This window comes from Chelmon rostratus, chromosome 8 (genome assembly GCF_017976325.1).
Source record: "Chelmon rostratus isolate fCheRos1 chromosome 8, fCheRos1.pri, whole genome shotgun sequence".
Classification (NCBI taxonomy): Eukaryota; Metazoa; Chordata; class Actinopteri; order Chaetodontiformes; family Chaetodontidae; genus Chelmon; species Chelmon rostratus.
Genome location: NC_055665.1, coordinates 17059104 through 17075204, shown reverse-complemented (window position 1 = coordinate 17075204; position 16101 = coordinate 17059104). Strand labels below are relative to the sequence as shown.

The following is a 16101-nucleotide window of genomic DNA, read 5'->3' as shown; positions in this document are numbered from 1 at the left end:
TAGACCAAAGTTTATTGGGTTTTGTCCTCAAACAAGTATAAAATATAAATCTTTTCTAAATCAAGCTAGAAATCAAGCCAGAGCCTCAATAACAGCTGAGATCTTAAATTAACATTGCACAAACTCTCTGCCTCACAGCTGGTAGCTACAAGCTGCTGATCGCAGGGGCCACAAAAGGAATTTATAGCTTTCTAAAGCAAGCCTGCAGAGGCCAGCACACATACATACCATGTTTAATCAAAGCTTATGACAGATACTCGCAGTTTTTAACACATTTCAGATGTACAGGCAGAGTGTAGAAATAAGTTATTGTGGTTTGGTTCAGTAGACACAGACTTATACCAATTTCAACAGTTTTGTCGAGGAGTTTGAGGGCTTGATCGTTGGAGGCAAAAACACCATCTTTGCCTGTATTGCCTGCAAAAAGTCCCACCTCAAGTAATTCCCAGAATCCCCATCTAGTTGCCAATCAGGTGTAAGGCGTACCTTAGATCACAGCTTATTATTAAAGACCAAGTCATGACATTGTAAAGTGGCACAGTTGTTTTCTTCCTTATTTATTAGAATATACAGTTAAATCACTGTGCTTTTGTTTTCCACAGTCTCTGTGTCTACGGAGCCAAGCGTAACTTAATACAAGAGCTGAGAAATCACTGTTATCATCCAGTAAAACAGGTCTGGAAAAATCAGTTGTATTGAAACAGGAACACAGAAAAAAAAAAAAAATTATCAGAAAAGCCAGAAGGTGAAAATTCCACTTTAAATTAGTGAAAAAAAAACCCAATTCAATGTATACGTACAGTATATTACAATTCTGATTTCTTTTTTTTTTTTTGCCAAAAAAGCTGGCTGCTGTAAAGCAAAAACGTTTGAATCTCTGATTGCTGTAAGAAACATTCAACCAACTACCTGCGTAAATACAGAAAACAAGTGAGGACCGTAGCAGAAGTATAGCGAACGATACAGATATGACATTATGTGCACAATAGGACAGCAGGTAAACTACTCAGATCACAATGTTAGCTCTTAGCTCTACTGCACAAGGTTAATTGGGATACATGATGACTGCTGAATATAAAATTACAACTCCGAGAACAGACGCTGCACCTCAGCATCCTGGGAAAACTATTCAAACACATGATTCATATTTAGAGAGGAGTTTGGTTTTTTTTTAAATATTAGACAGTTGTATTGTAGTAGAGCTAATATCAACTGTCAACCTGGGTGAATTTTGTTACAGTAGTAGTTTAAGAAGTGTGATGGACAGGGATTCTTTAAAGAGGCACTACAGCTATTAAGTACTGCCATTTATGTTGCCACTTTCGTAAAGTTGGGGGACTCAAAAGAGAGACAGATTATAAAAGAATAGTCACAATTCGTGCCACAGATGAAGAGCTATCCTGATCTTTAGGCTCTAGAATAGGCCAAGCTCCAAAAACACAGGATCCTACATTTCCCATAATGCAACAGATTTGTGTCTTTCATTAGGCTCTCTTATGCTGAGCAGTACTCTTCGATGACCAGTATACTTAATGTGTAAAATCGATGGAGTGGCCCTTTAAGCAAATGTGTAGCTCATAAGATTTTAAATGATTTTTCTTCTACATTTAATTCATGTTTACAAAACAGCTTGGTTGTAAAACCGTAAATCTGGACACACTATTAAGAAGAAGGATGCTTTCCCAGTGCTATCAGGACATTCAGTTTTCCATCAACATCATACCATCAAAAGTGCGTGTCTGTTCGATTGAGTTCTGATTCTATATTTTTTGCAACAAAAGTACCAAAAAGCCACTTGGGCAACACTGGTTGAACTCTAAAACTGATTCTATTTCAAAAACACTACTCTATTGTACATATTGTATGGGTCTGTCTCGTTAACAAACAATCCACTGATGTCTGGAAAGAGTTTTAATGACACAGTTTTCATCGATAGAAACATATAAAACCATTCAAAACAGATTGACTATAGTAAAGAAAGAGCACACTGTAAAAGACCGTGGGCTGGATACCTGGGGGCAGGCAGAAGCCTAACCTGTGGCCTAGAACAAGCTAACCGCAGACAGCCAGTTTGTAGCCTGTGTAGAAATCAGCATGTGAAGTAGCAGGATTCAAATGGCTACGAAAGGGCACAAAACAGCTGCTGCATAATGACAGCAAACTGCGGTGTCAGCATGGTTCAGAGCAAAAGGCTAAATGTTGGCTAAAATGTTGCTCAAAATATAGCTAGCTCCAGTTGGAGCAAGTCTGTCCGAGCTAACAGTGACAAGATGTGAATGTTTCTACAGTCCATGGACTGAAGAAAACAGAAAAGAGGTCCATGGTTGCAGTCAACTCAGTGATGAAAAGTAACCGCTATCATTAAAGCTCCACAAATAATTAACACCAGATTAGGCTTCTACTGTGCCAAGTATACCAAGCCAAAATTTTGTATGTACAAATGAGCAGTTGTTCGTCTTGGTTATTGCATGCAGTATTAGACAAAAGGTATACCTTAACATTATGAACTTGTTATTTTTCATGGACAGGCACTTGTCACATTACAACTAAATGTATCACGGTTTCGGCTATCCGTCAGTTGCTATAAACTCGCTATCTTAGCTAGTTTACGGCTGACAGACTCCACTGGTTTCAAAGATACTCATTAAAATAAAGGTGCTGACATGTAGTGGGACTAGTGCCTGGTGAAAAAATACATTAAAATTCGGAACACCAAGGTATCTGTTTAAGGACTTAGAACAGAAGTTTCCAATGTTAACTTCAGAGTATCTAGGCATCTTTTAGCGTCAGCAGAAAGCAGAGCTCGGTCATGCATCACAACTTAGTTTGAACAAGCCTCCCTTTAGAATCGGCCGACAGTGTGTGATTTCCAAAGCGGTGACAAATTCGCTCTTGTCATCTTCTCTCGAGAGTTGGTGAAATTCTGTTCAAACAAGCGTACGAGCCGTGTAGGCACATAGGTTTATCAGCAAAGCTTCATCAGAGTCTCTCCCCCGATTTTGTGAAGAACTGTAGTCGAGACAGTTTTCAGTCTACTGTCCTGACGATTTACTGCGGTAAAGCGAGGGGGAAACGGAAAGAGGAGCATTATTTGGTAGACTTCCCGCCACAGAGGGAATGATGTGCTGTTTCTTCAGGCATCACAACAATCCCTTCCACGAGAGAAAGTGAATTTTCCAAGAATGTTTGTTTTCATTTCTGAACGGTTTCAGTCTTTTCAAGAAGTCCCTACAGCCCTGCCTGTCTGCCTGTCTCTCTCTGCCTGTGTTGTAGACAGCTGAATGAGACAGAGAACAAACAGGACACAGCTTGCATTTACATGTCTCGGGAAGTGCATCAAGAGTTTAGGCATTCATTTTCCAAAAGTGGACTGGAGGAGAGGGGTCAAGAGTCAGACAGAGAAGGGGGGATGGGAGACGATTCCCACGATTTAAAGCAACAATACAAAACATGTCAACAAATATAACACGTGTGCATTTTCAAAAGGAGAAAAGATTAAAAATGGGGCTCAAATTGTGCAATTTAGCGAAAGAAAGCAGTGGGTGATTGTTCTACTAGTTTTTTGAGCCTTATAAACATCCAACTATGAAACAACACATGTTATTAGAAAAGTGGATAAATTGATTCCTCCTCCTGAAAACACACTGAGGATAAAAAAAGGCAAAACACTGGTTCAGTTTGTAGTCGTACAAAACAGATTTGGTCTCTCAGAGCCATTTTATGGTATAATAAGAGATTAAGGTGCCTAATCAGGATTTAGTCCACATATGTACACAAGTGGACAAAGTGCATTTTTTTTAAAGTTTAGTTTAGGTGCTTCGCGTTTTTCTCTTCAGTGCAGACTGGAGTCAAATTATTATTTGAAATGCTGTTAAACAGTCTTTCTCTATAGTACGGGTCAAGACCTAAAGGTACAGGCCTTGTCTTTGACAAGAGCAGATGAGCTGGATTTGGTGGTGATTGCAGTCTCGTCAAGGTGGTAACCTGTGGATTGACTTACTCTAAATTTTCACTGGAGCTGCAGCTGGTGCTTACATTTAGATGGTTTGGGGAAAACTCTGCAACGCTGCACCTTCACCTTAAAATTCAGTCTGTCCATTCAACCTATCAGAAAGCCACCACGAGTGAATGCTAAGCGAAACGCTGGCTGCTTCTATTATTATTTCAGTGGACCCGGATGTCTGCCTCACAGTGGCCGTTATTTAATTCACACAAAAAGTGCCACTGTCTCAAACTGTAGCTCACTGCTCAGGAGACAACACATTCAGCTTTGGGACAACAGCCTCACACTGTCCGAACCTACATAACAAAAAAAAAAAAAAACCTTTAAAAAGGTCATAATAGCACAGGATGCATTCTATCAAAAGGTGAAAATTTTGTTTAAAAACATTAATAACAGTGCATATTAAACACATACTGTGGGATTTTTCCATCAGAAATGTAGGTGTTAGTTAAAAATCTATAATACTCATGAAACAACAAGCCACTATAAAGGGAAGACTTGGGTAGACATCCTGTGTTGTTTAAAAGCATCACGGCATTCATTCTGCATTAAGGTACTTTGCCTCATGTCGAGATAAAATGCCTGACTTTCAGTGTCATTATCAATCCACGTCAGCTCAAACAACCTGCTCATTCCTATCTGGTCCTTGCAATGAGCTTCACGAGCGCTAGAAAAGAAGATACTGTAACATGTAAAAATCAACCAGTTCCACAAATAAATTTATGCCAGTTTCATTGGGGACATCGCTCAGGAGCGACATCTAGCTGTGACATATCTTTAAGCACCTTTGTAAACATGATGAACACAGATGAGTCTTTTTTTTTTTCTCTCTTTTTGCCTGTGTGCGCTGTTAGTTTGGAGCCAAAGGTAAAACATTCATAACACTGGAGACAGAAGTTTGAAATTAGGCCTGTGCAACAACACACCGTCTCAAGGAAATGCAGCATACATAAATCTTCCTTCACTGGCTTCTTTTTTAGCAAGCGAGTGCAAATTTAACAAGGGCCATGGTGGACAATGAAGCTGTCAGCTCCTCTTAAACTCTCTTTGTCAGTTTTCATCAACTGCTTCTACAGAAGGCTGTATGGATGTGTCTGGATACAACACGTTTTTGGGTACAGCTTTCATCTTCAGCTCAGCTTGAAGACTGCTTCACGGTATTTCCTTGAGAAAATATTGTGTAGCTGCTGTTTTGTAAGCTTTAAAAGTTTGGTGTGCCACTAAGTATTTGCACGGTTTGCTAAATATTCCTTCTTTACCACGAATCTTTTCTAAACTGTTCAACATCACTTACAGTAAATAAGTATTGAGAGAGTGAACTAAAGCTAATAGTCCATCTGTTAGTCTTGTGTAGACATGATTCAGAAAGTTTGAACAGTGAATTAATGTTGCGAATGAGTGCACATGCAAATCAACTGCAAAAAGACTTAGTTTAGTGAACTGTCTTCCAGCATGGATCATACCAGTATTTCTCTTGTAACATATCTAGAACGTTTCACCGTGCTTCCAACAATCATTAGTCTTCGGAAACTGACAAGGATTTCCGGACGCTACGTGACGGCTCCCAAACCTCACTGTCGTCGGATTCGTCACAGTCGTCCTCCTCGTCTCCTTCATCATCTTCCTCGTCTCCCATCCCCGTGCCCGTCTGCTCCTCGGCGGCTGTCGACGCCTCTCCCTGCGTGTCCGCTCCCTCTCCCTCTCCTTCTTCATCTCTGTCCGTCCGTCCTGTAGCCGGATCCTGGAAGGGATCTGACCCTGTGTCCAAGCGTCGCTGGACCTCGGCGAACCACTCCCTCACCTTTTGACGGAAAGAGAAACACTTTAACGGCGTGTTGAGAGCAGGGCTGTAGCTAACAGTGGGACAACAAGATGCGATAACCTGGGAGTACATACAAATTTTACCCGATAAAGGACTGGCGACCAAAATGTTAGACAGATAGATTAAAGTGAGTAAAAGTGATTCATATTGTGTGGGATTTTTTGGTTCTTTCACATTCACAGAGTTTATAATGCAAAGCAGCTGTACACTTTCTGGAGGACAAAACATTTGTAGTGACTGTGAACTGCTGTTGGGTTTAAATGACATGACCTGACCATTTAGAGCCTTTAGACCATAATGCAGTGTGATAAAATGCACAGGAAATATAATTTAATTTAATAATTCGACTCAAATACTTAAAAGTTTGGTCAGTCAAACATGCTGGGGACATTTGCACTAATGACATCAGTATTTCAAAAATCCTGGCCATAAACCCTGTTCAACGCTAACGACACACTTTAGAAGTCAAAGTGTTTTCTACACGTGTCTACAAACATTTTTTTTACACTGGTTTCTTGGTGCAGCATTAAACATCTGTGTAAGACTGCGTCCCTCTTCAGTGCTGAAGATGATGATGAACACGCTTAAAAGGAAGGTGGCGTAACAAAGCTGAATGTGCAGAAATCAGTCCACAGTTTTCACTTTACAATACACTATACAACGACACACACTTACACTTTCTTACATCTTCCATTACCTGTTCATAGCTCATGTTGGTCTTGGTCACAAGCTCATCCAGGTCTTGCTCATTGAGAAAATGGTGTTTCAGGTAGTACTCCCTCAGAATCTCCCTCCCACTCTTGAATTTCTTAGACGGGGGAGATCTATTGGCATCTGCACTGAAGGAGGCAGACCTTCTCGGCTGCTTCCTGGTTCGGGACCGACCCCAACCGCGATTTCTGACGCGTCTTTTTCGACCAATGCTGCTGCTGCTGCTTCCCATTTTACTGCCTCCTCCACCATTTGGCCCTTCGATGTTGCCACTTTGATACTGGAAGAACCACTTCAGATTACTATTCTTCCACGAGTACCGAGAGTCACCGAACCAGCTGACAATGTAGGAGCGAGGAAGGCCGCTCTCTTCCGCCAGCTGATCGTACTCCTCTGGTGTGGGCCACTGGGTACGCACGAAGGCACTTTTAAGAATGTGGAGCTGCTCCGGAGTCTTTTTACCCTTATCTTTCATGTCTTTGTTGCTGCTGCTGGTAGCGGGCAGCTGCTTACTGCGGCCGACAGGAGGAGTTTGACTACCTCTACGAGATGAGGATGCAGAAGGAGAAGAAGAGCTGGCTCCTATTCCTACTTCTCCTGATTTTGCTCCGTCTGTCTCCATCTTTCCTCCCTCCGAAGAATCTGGGGAGGAAGTGCTGACAGACGGCATTTTTCGTCTCTCGGTGAACCAGGCATCGATCTCTCTCCGCGTCAGTTTAGTCTCTGTCCTCAGGCGGCTCAGTTCTTCATCTGATGGGGTACTGCTCTTCTCGAAACTTTCCTCCAGCACCACCAGCTGCTCTGGAGTCTTCTCCTTAAACTTCTGCAGGGTGAAATCTGGAAATGGATTCCATGTTTTGGGCCGCGACTCCTTCTCCCTCACAGGAGGAGTGCGTGGAGGAAGGGGAGATGTGGGGGTCTCATCGCTTGAGTCGATAACAATGGTGGTGCTAGCACTGCTACTACAGCTGCCACTTCCTCTGCCCCCTCCGTCATGGAAAACGATGACATGGCTGTTCTTGGAGTTGCGCTGGTTGTATCTGGTGTCACTGAACCACTTCTTGATCTCTCCCTTTGTCAGGTTGGTGAGCTTCATCAGCCGGGCGATTTCTGCATCAGTGACAAAATGGTTTTTCAGGTAGCTTGCTTTCAGCTCTGCCAGCTGCTCTTTGGACTTCTTGGGCCGCAAACTGAATGTATCAGCGCTGAGGGCAGAGTTCTCCTTAGAAAAGAAAAGGAGAGAGTTACATATTAAACAACAGTTTCTGCAGTTCAACTCCATACACAGAGACACTAATTATCCGTTAGGAGACATACAAAACGGCTACAGATGAGATGTGGGTAACTTTGGGTTCATTAGATGCAACTGATACCATGTGGTTATTCTGTGCACTGACTGAGGTAAAAAAAAATGAATAAAAATGCTCGTTAACAGCAACTGCAAGCACTAGAGCAAACAAGTATTTGCTTGCATTGCAAAAAGCAAAATCTAAGTAAGATAATGCAATGCTTGTTTTTTTGGTCTGACAAGTTTGAACCAGACAGTATATATTTAGGAGCTTGTTTCAAACTTGTTTCTTGTCCTTAATTATCTTAATAAGATTACTGATTGTAACTTCTTGCACTGATTTTATTACTGGTTCTGAATAACTAAATGTTTGAAAGTAGAATTTGCAAAATTATAGTACAGTACAAAAAAAAGTACTGCTATGTCAAAGTCAGAATTTCTCTGTGTCCAGACGAATGTACTTCTTTTTAGTGTGGTTGCACTACTTTTAAGATAACTGTGGGCTTTTGAGATTATTATATATAGATATTTGTCCTCCATTCTTGTTTTTAATTTTAAAGAACATTTTCCCCATTTTACTGCTTTTTTATCCTGTTTTTGAGAGCTACGTTTTTGCAGTGTGAAAGGCAGCAACAACTGCTGTTCCCACCTGTGGAGAAAGAGAGGGAGGCTGGACAGTGGTTGCTCGTTTCAGCTCACTGTTCATTGGGGTGGGCTGGCAGGAAACTCTGCTGGAGCTCTGGGACTGGCTGGGCAGCCCTGCCACTGTCAGAGTGATGGGACTGGTCACTGGAAGACTCCCCCCTGGGCCGACCTACAGAGTCAGAAAATAAGGACACACTGAATGTGAGAATGAAACATATAGCCACACAGGGATGTATTTGTTGTCAAAGGCGAGTGTAGATGTTATTTATAACACTTGACTAATGGAAAGGGCCGTAAATCTTTTTTTTGGGTGTGTTACTGCTCTAGTGCATTCGTGTACTACACTGGATTTGTGCTTTTTTGGCTAGACTACATTTCCTCTCTCCTACAATTTGTAAAAACACGAGTCTGTCCTGAGAGCATAACCAACACAGATCAGAACATCCAGCTGACAGAAAAATATGTGAAGGCTTATTTCCACAAACCACGTAGATGTTCCCAGCAGACACTATAACATGGTCTAGCTGTCAGGGTATAAGTGAAGCCATTTGCAGCATTTATGGCAAGCTCTGTGACACTGACACATTACAGATATATGGTCTGCATCATCAAAATTACACAAAAAATTCATTCCAACAGGAAACTTATCTTCAGCACATAATAAACATCAGCATATCACCTACAGTAAAGATCAACAGAGAACCTTTTTTTATTACAATTTATAATAATAATAATAATAATAGTAAACTTTATTTGTACAGCACTTCTTTTGACAATGTTGACACAGTTGATGAGGCTGATAAAATGAGGAAAACAACCAAGGGCATGAACACGGAGGAAATAAAGACAATAAAATGAAGTGAATATCAAATAAATAGGAATAAAACTAAATAAATAAAACATATATCAAACATTTCCAAAAGTTTTCACAAAAAGAAAAGTTTTGAGATGAGATTTAGAAGATGCCAGAGATTTAGTGTGGCTGAGTTCATTTGGTGACTTCCACAGTGTGGGGGCTCTTAAAATGAAAGCCTGATTCCCCTTAGTCCCAAACTGTGAGCTGGGAGTAAGGAGCAGGGCTTCATCCACGGATGTTAATGGTCGAGAGAGAAAATACCAGGTCAACAGATCAGAAACATTTTTAGGTACAAGACCAGTGAAGGTCTCAAAAATAAGCACGAAGATTTTAGAATCAATTTGAAATCTGTCGGGGAGCCAATGCAGGGAGGGAAACACAGGGGTGATGTGATCCTGCCTCTTTGTCCCAGTAATGCAGCAGTGTTTTGTACCAGCTGGAGACGGTGGAGGGAGTCATGGCTGACCTCGTTTTAAAGATTCGTCTGAGCTGGCAAAAACATTACTGTACAAACAGCAAGGTTAGCACCAAAGGTGATGGTGATGGAATTTGGGGGACTGAACAGAAAGACTTCAGACTTCTCATCATTAAATTTAAGGTAACTTTGGGAAATTCAGGATTTGATGTCAGAGCAGCAGGTTGTGAGATCAGCTAGGCTGCTTGGATCTGTGCGTTTTAACATCATGTATAATGTGTCATCTTGTAAATTGTAAAACACATCATGATTTTAAATAACGTGGCCAAGAGGGAGAACGTATATGAAAAACAGAAAGGGGCCGAGAACTAAGCCTTTAGGGACACCACAATTCAACTGTTACCCAGAGTGACAGAAAAAGTTCTGCTGGAGACGCAGTAAGCTAAGAGCAGAGCCCTCAATTCCTTCCCAAATGATGTACAAGGATACTGTGATCAACTGTGTCAAAGGCAGCACTCAAATCTAAAGGAACTTAAATTGAGCAGTCGCCCTTGTCTGCAGTTAGAAGTAGGCCATTAGTAACCTTAAGTGCTTTTTCGGTACTGTGAAGTACTCTAAAACCATAAACCATTAAAAACAGTATTGTTATTCATGAAAGATACCAGTTGGAATGAAATTACTTTCTCCAGAACCTTAGGTAAAAAGACTGACACTGGTAGTTACTTAAACACAGAGGCTCCAAATTAGTTGTTTTGTAGCCGTGGGTGACCAATGACATGCTTAAAACTGAATGGAAAAAAATTGGTCAGAGAGTTGTTAAAAATCTGCAAAATAACAGGGTTTACAGAGAGGAATGCCTCCTTGAGCAGCTTAGTGTGGATGCTGTCGCAGATGCAGGAAGATGAGTTCATATGGGAGACTGTGTGCTCTAACACTGAAAGTGTGATGGGTTGAAACTGGGTAAAAGTGGCAGAACTGACATGGGGAATGGTCAGGCTGGATGTGGGACCTGACACACACCATTCACAAAGCATATCAAAGTCATACCAGCCTTAAGTTCAAGGCAAGGCAGGTCAAAGTCGAGTCTTGTTATATATGTGTTTTCTTTCCTTACCTACCTGTGTGAACACCAGCCCGGGCTGACCCACTATCTGGCAGGTCTGAAGAATGGACTGCAGGCCATTGGCAGCAGCTGAGAGTTGGTGAGCAGGGATGACAGTGATGGTCTGAGGCACCGTGTGCACCGTGCCATTAAACTGTTTTCTCCTGGCCTCCTCCACTTCCTCAGGAGTCCAGCTCACGCCGTGCTTCAGCCGCTGGGCGGAGAACCACACCTGAGTGTAGATCAAGTACATTTCACTCCACCATTTACAAAACAACAGGCAATATTTAGTATATTTCAGATACAAATTTTAGTTAAGATTGAGGTATTTTGTACTCAACAAAATACACAGAGTAAGGAGCTTATACTTGCTTTTTGAGGTATCTCATCTTATAAAAGAAAAACTGACAACACAACATCCTTTGCGAGCACAGGTAATCAAACCAAAACAGCTTTCATCTACCTTGATCTGCTCCTCTGTGAACTGTGTCTGTGCTGCCAGGCTGCTGATCTCAGCCATGGAGGGGTAAGGAAACTTCTTGTATGTGCTGCCCAGCAGGGGGTTGGTGTCCATAGCTGCACTGTAGGAGGGGATGCTGCTGAGGGGAATCAGCAGCTGAGGCTGAGCTGCTGCTGCTGCTGCTGCAGTATGCTGGGCCTGGAAAGCAGAAAGCACCTGAAATGAAGGAAGAGAAGGAGGAGATAAAGGACCGGACTGATAATTCCACATAGTGGCAAATGTGAGACACCTCTCAAGCCCTGCTTGACAAGCTGCTGTCATGCCAAAGTGTCTTTGAACAAGACAATGAATATCTGTCAGCTGCAGGACTGCTGTTTTGTAGCTGAAGTTGACATCTAACTTCTCTGTTGAGGACATTATAGCCACCCATTATCCAAAGCCTACCAGCTGTTTGTTGTGTCTGGGCTGCTGTTGAGTCTAAAAACATGTATAATTTTTGACAGATAGGGCTACTACTCTGTTACAAATGCTGCTGCACTGAGTACACTAAACCCTTGCATAATCAAGACTTGATACCTGTGCCAGGCCCGCAGGCAGAACCGTGGGGTTTAAAGTGGACGATTTCCTCTGCTGCTCTGAGGGCGGGCTGACCAGCATGCCGCCTCCCCCGAGCTTCATGGAGTCGTGCAGCAGCATCTCCACAGGCGTCATCGGCCCCAGAGGAGCCTCAATGGGCTCCTGCTCTCCTCCCACCTCTCCCTCGCCTCCCCCTCCAAAACCCTCCACCGCCTCATCTGCTGACTTCAGCGACACAGCGATCCTTTTGGGTTCAGATTTGGTCTTCATCCTCATGATGGGGGTCTTGCTGAGAGAGATGGCAGCAACGGCGGCAGGGTCTGCTCCTCCCTCCTCAAGTGTATCACACTGTTGTTCTTGGGTTAACTGGTCCTTGCCTGGATCCTCAGGAGGGTTTGGAGCGATGCGTTTCGGTGAGGGACCGAGGACTTCACTTTCTTCTACAGTAGAGACACTGGGCTCATCTACGATGATGTTAACACAACATTGTGACAGCTATAATACATGTCATTCCCGTTAATTCAGGTTTAATGTGCAATTGTCATCTACACATGGGAGAATGGGCCAAGAAGGAGCTTACCCGTATCTGGTGGGGTGGGGACAACCACTACAGCCTGATCCAGCTCCTCTGCAGTCGGTCCCTCCTCTGCTCCTTCCTTCACCTTTCCTTCCTCCTCCTCCACCTCTTCATCCTTTGCCCTTTCTGTTTTTTCCTCCACCTCTTCCTGCTCCACCACATCAGAGGGCAGCACCATGCAGGGTGTAGTCGATTTCCGGCGACTAGACATTGTCAAGCCAAACTCTGTTTACTTCTGCGCAGGGTAAAGAAGATCTGGGACAGAATTGTCGAGGCTCACATGTCTTAGGTTGTTGTGTTCGCATGCAAGGGTACTTGCATTATGTATTTCTGGTTGGGGAAACAACAAATATGCAAATGTCATACACATGAATTGTCACATAAAGAGTGAACTGCAAAAACTTTGGGACATTTTCCTCTGAAATACTTCTTTTGACAATTGGCCTTACATGGCTCCTTCAGTGATACAAGTCATATAAAAAGCAGCTTCACAACTTTGACAAGTAATTTGTTTTGTCTGCTTTCAATCAAACTGAATATCTTTAGGATTTACAACTTACTTACAAGACTAAACAAAGACTTAAAATAACCAACAGATCAGTAATGAAAGTTACTTCCAGCTCTACTTATATCCATGATATAGTAACACAACAATGAGACTGAGACTGACATAATTCATGTGGGCCTGTAAAGAAGGAACACTACCGCAGGTCCTTCATTCCATCAGATATCAGATTATTCAACTCCAGCACCACTTAACATAAGACTGTGTTGATGTTGTTTGACAAATTGCGCTCATATCCATACATTTTGTGTAATACTACATCTCATTTACTGTTTTGTATATTTTGTTCTTCTGTGCAATAGTAGTAACACTATTTATTGTTATTTTTAATCTGAAGGCATCTTCCATTGTTCTTTTTTTCCACAGCTACTGGGGCAATAAAAACTTTTTACATATTTTTTATATATATAATTTTTTCTACAAATTCCATTTTGCTTGTATAATATGTACAAATATATAGTCTACTTTTTATTTTGTATTTTGTTTTTTTTTTTCAGAATGTTCTCTACTTCTGCTGCTATTTTTCTTCCCACTGCTGTCACATGCTGCTGTAATGCTCAAATTTCCCCGGCTGGGGATAAATAAAATTTTATCTTATCTTATCTTAAAAAGATCTAACATTCATCAAGTAATAAATACAAACATATGCAAATAATTGCAAGACATGTTCACATTGATGACCCTCTCATATTGATTAATTGGAAAAACCTAGAAACTCATTTCCTTTTCTGGTTCTATTTTCTTGAATGGATGCTTTTTTCTGTTTTATTATTATTTTGTAAATTTGCATACAATTGAATATCTATAAACTTTTGGTCAGACGCATACATTGTATGCACAAAATTATGTAGAAGTCCAAAACAATGCCTGCCTAACTAGAGCCATTAGTTGCAGTCATTTTTGAAATCATTTATTCTGACAACAGATTTTTTAAAAATCCTAACATGATAAGATTCCACATGAAAGACATTAACTATAGTACTCAATTGTCGCCCAATCCTACATTCATGTCTTATTTCACTTATTTCACAATGGATTGGAGTGTATCACAGGGTAAAACCACATAAAGGCTGTTTATTGATCCTCCAACAGTAGCAGTGCCCAAATGATATCGACAGAATAATATAATAAACACCAGGATATGATTTACAGTTTCTCACTTACACATTTAGCATACATTCCCTGGTTAATGCAAAAATTTAATTTCAATTTCCATTTGTGTCTTTGTGTGTTAATGATGATCCCTTAAGGATGGTCATACTTTAACTTGATGGTTACCGCCTCATTTACGACAAGGTCATTCACTATGATAGAGGTGTTGCAAATGTGCAACTGCAATGTCCACTTTAAGGCACAACTGCAATATGTCTGGGGCCAGTGGTTCATGACTGATTGCAGGTTACGTCTGTTAAATAAATGCAGAGTGTAAACAACATTAACTGTGTACAGTGTGACGTGCTGCACTGCCACCAGGAAATAATTTGCATTAATAGCTAACGCCTCAGTAACAATTTGGAGGTGTGAGCTAGCTAATTCGTTATTATTAAAGTAACATCAAAGCAATAAATCAACATAAAAGAATATCTAACTTAGCTCCACGGCGTCCAGCTTGCATTTGAGGCGGGCCAACATGCTAGTGTTAGCCGGGGCTTTCATTATTATTGATCATGTCTGGCGGTAAACTTACTGGAACTACTGAAATGTGCAGTGTGTTGCTACCAGGCTGTGGAGACGAGGCGAGAAGTAGTTTCCTGGGTATTTTCCGAGCCGCCTTCAGGTTCTGTCTGGTGGTGTCTGTCGGTGTCTCTCCTTCCCCCGGCTAACCATTCAGCTCCAGCCTGTACGGGGCTGGAGTAGCGTTAACGTTGTTTGGGCTTGCGGGTCTCCCAAATCCAGCGGAGGGAGGCAGACAGACAGACGGACCGGTGTAACGGCTACGGCCCGCGTCTGCAGATGCTGGAAACACCGGACATCTCTCTCCTTGTCGGAGCAGGTTATTTTATGGCCAGGTGGCGCCTTTGTAAAAGTTATATAATCAAAAACACGGCAGTTACATTCATAATGTGGCCGTTGGTTTGTTTGCTGACCTAATTCGCTGGTATTTTTTAACGGCAGATTTTTTTAGTGGCCAAACGGCGTCATCATTCATTGTGCTACGTCCTTACGTCATTCCTCGGCGACTTTCTGTGCGCCAACAAATTTCGAAATCTTAGCAAAAAAATATACAGTATTTTACTACGTTCTACTCTTCATCGGGTGGCTTTAGTATTTACCTTTCCACAAAAAAATGCGATAGTAAAATTAGTAGAAGCGGGCCGTCAACGCAATGGTTCCCCGACACGGCTGTCTGCCAAAATGTCCTTACATGACCTGTCAGGGTAGTTTGCGAAGCTACTTGAGGACAACAGTGGCATTGCAAAGTTCCGTGTCACTGCATCTGATTTTGTCTTGCTTTGCTGTTTAGGTTTGTCTGACTGTTTCAGCTACTATACCTTGTTTGTAAGCTGCTGTACAAACGCCTTATTTTATATTGCGTAAATAAAACGCGATTTGAATTCGTAGGTAAATGGTAACACTGAACAGTGACATCTGTGTATCATCCTGCATCCGTTAAAAACGACTACCATAAAGGAGATGAATAAATACCAGGAGATAACTTGTTTTTAGTAGAGTGCACACAACTAGAAAAAATAAGATGCCAGATACAAAAACTGAACGTCAGACAGCGTGTGGCTGGAAGATGTCTGTGGGTTAAAAAATGGTGCAGCTGAAGCAGGTATACAGTCCCTTAAAGTGGTCAGCCCTCAGAAACCCTGCATTCAACAGTTCCTATACTGCAACTCCAAAGTTTCTTTTGTTAGACCCTCCATTTACCAGGTGAATGAATGTTTTGGATTTTAATAAAAACATATTTTATGGGAGTTAAGCCAGAGATGCATGTTAATTTTTTCTTCACTGGGTTTTTTTAGCCACTCTGGGCTACATTTCAGTTACAAGAGTGTTTTTAAGTCGTGAAAAACAGGAATAGAAAGCAAGTATGGTAACCTCTATACAAATTCCCAAAACACTGTTGTGGACAGA

At 41.7% G+C, this 16101-nt stretch overlaps 1 protein-coding gene across 2 annotated transcripts; it reads right to left on the bottom strand.

Moving 5' to 3' along the window:
• Positions 1–15336, bottom strand: LOC121610930 (zinc fingers and homeoboxes protein 1-like). Of its 2 annotated transcripts, XM_041943258.1 has the most exons (9): positions 15294–15336; positions 14708–15000; positions 12459–12785; positions 11879–12342; positions 11306–11518; positions 10859–11074; positions 8474–8638; positions 6523–7758; positions 1–5804 (listed from the first exon to the last, which is right to left on the bottom strand). In XM_041943258.1, exons 3-9 carry the CDS (start codon positions 12664–12666, stop codon positions 5520–5522), a joined length of 2787 nt encoding a protein of 928 aa, XP_041799192.1. In that variant the 5' UTR covers positions 12667–12785; positions 14708–15000; positions 15294–15336; the 3' UTR covers positions 1–5519. The 2 variants fall into 2 exon arrangements, with proteins under 2 accessions (XP_041799192.1, XP_041799193.1); XM_041943259.1 differs by lacking the exon at positions 15294–15336 and having other exon boundaries at positions 14740–15169.
• Between the last annotated feature and the right edge of the window lie 765 nt (positions 15337–16101).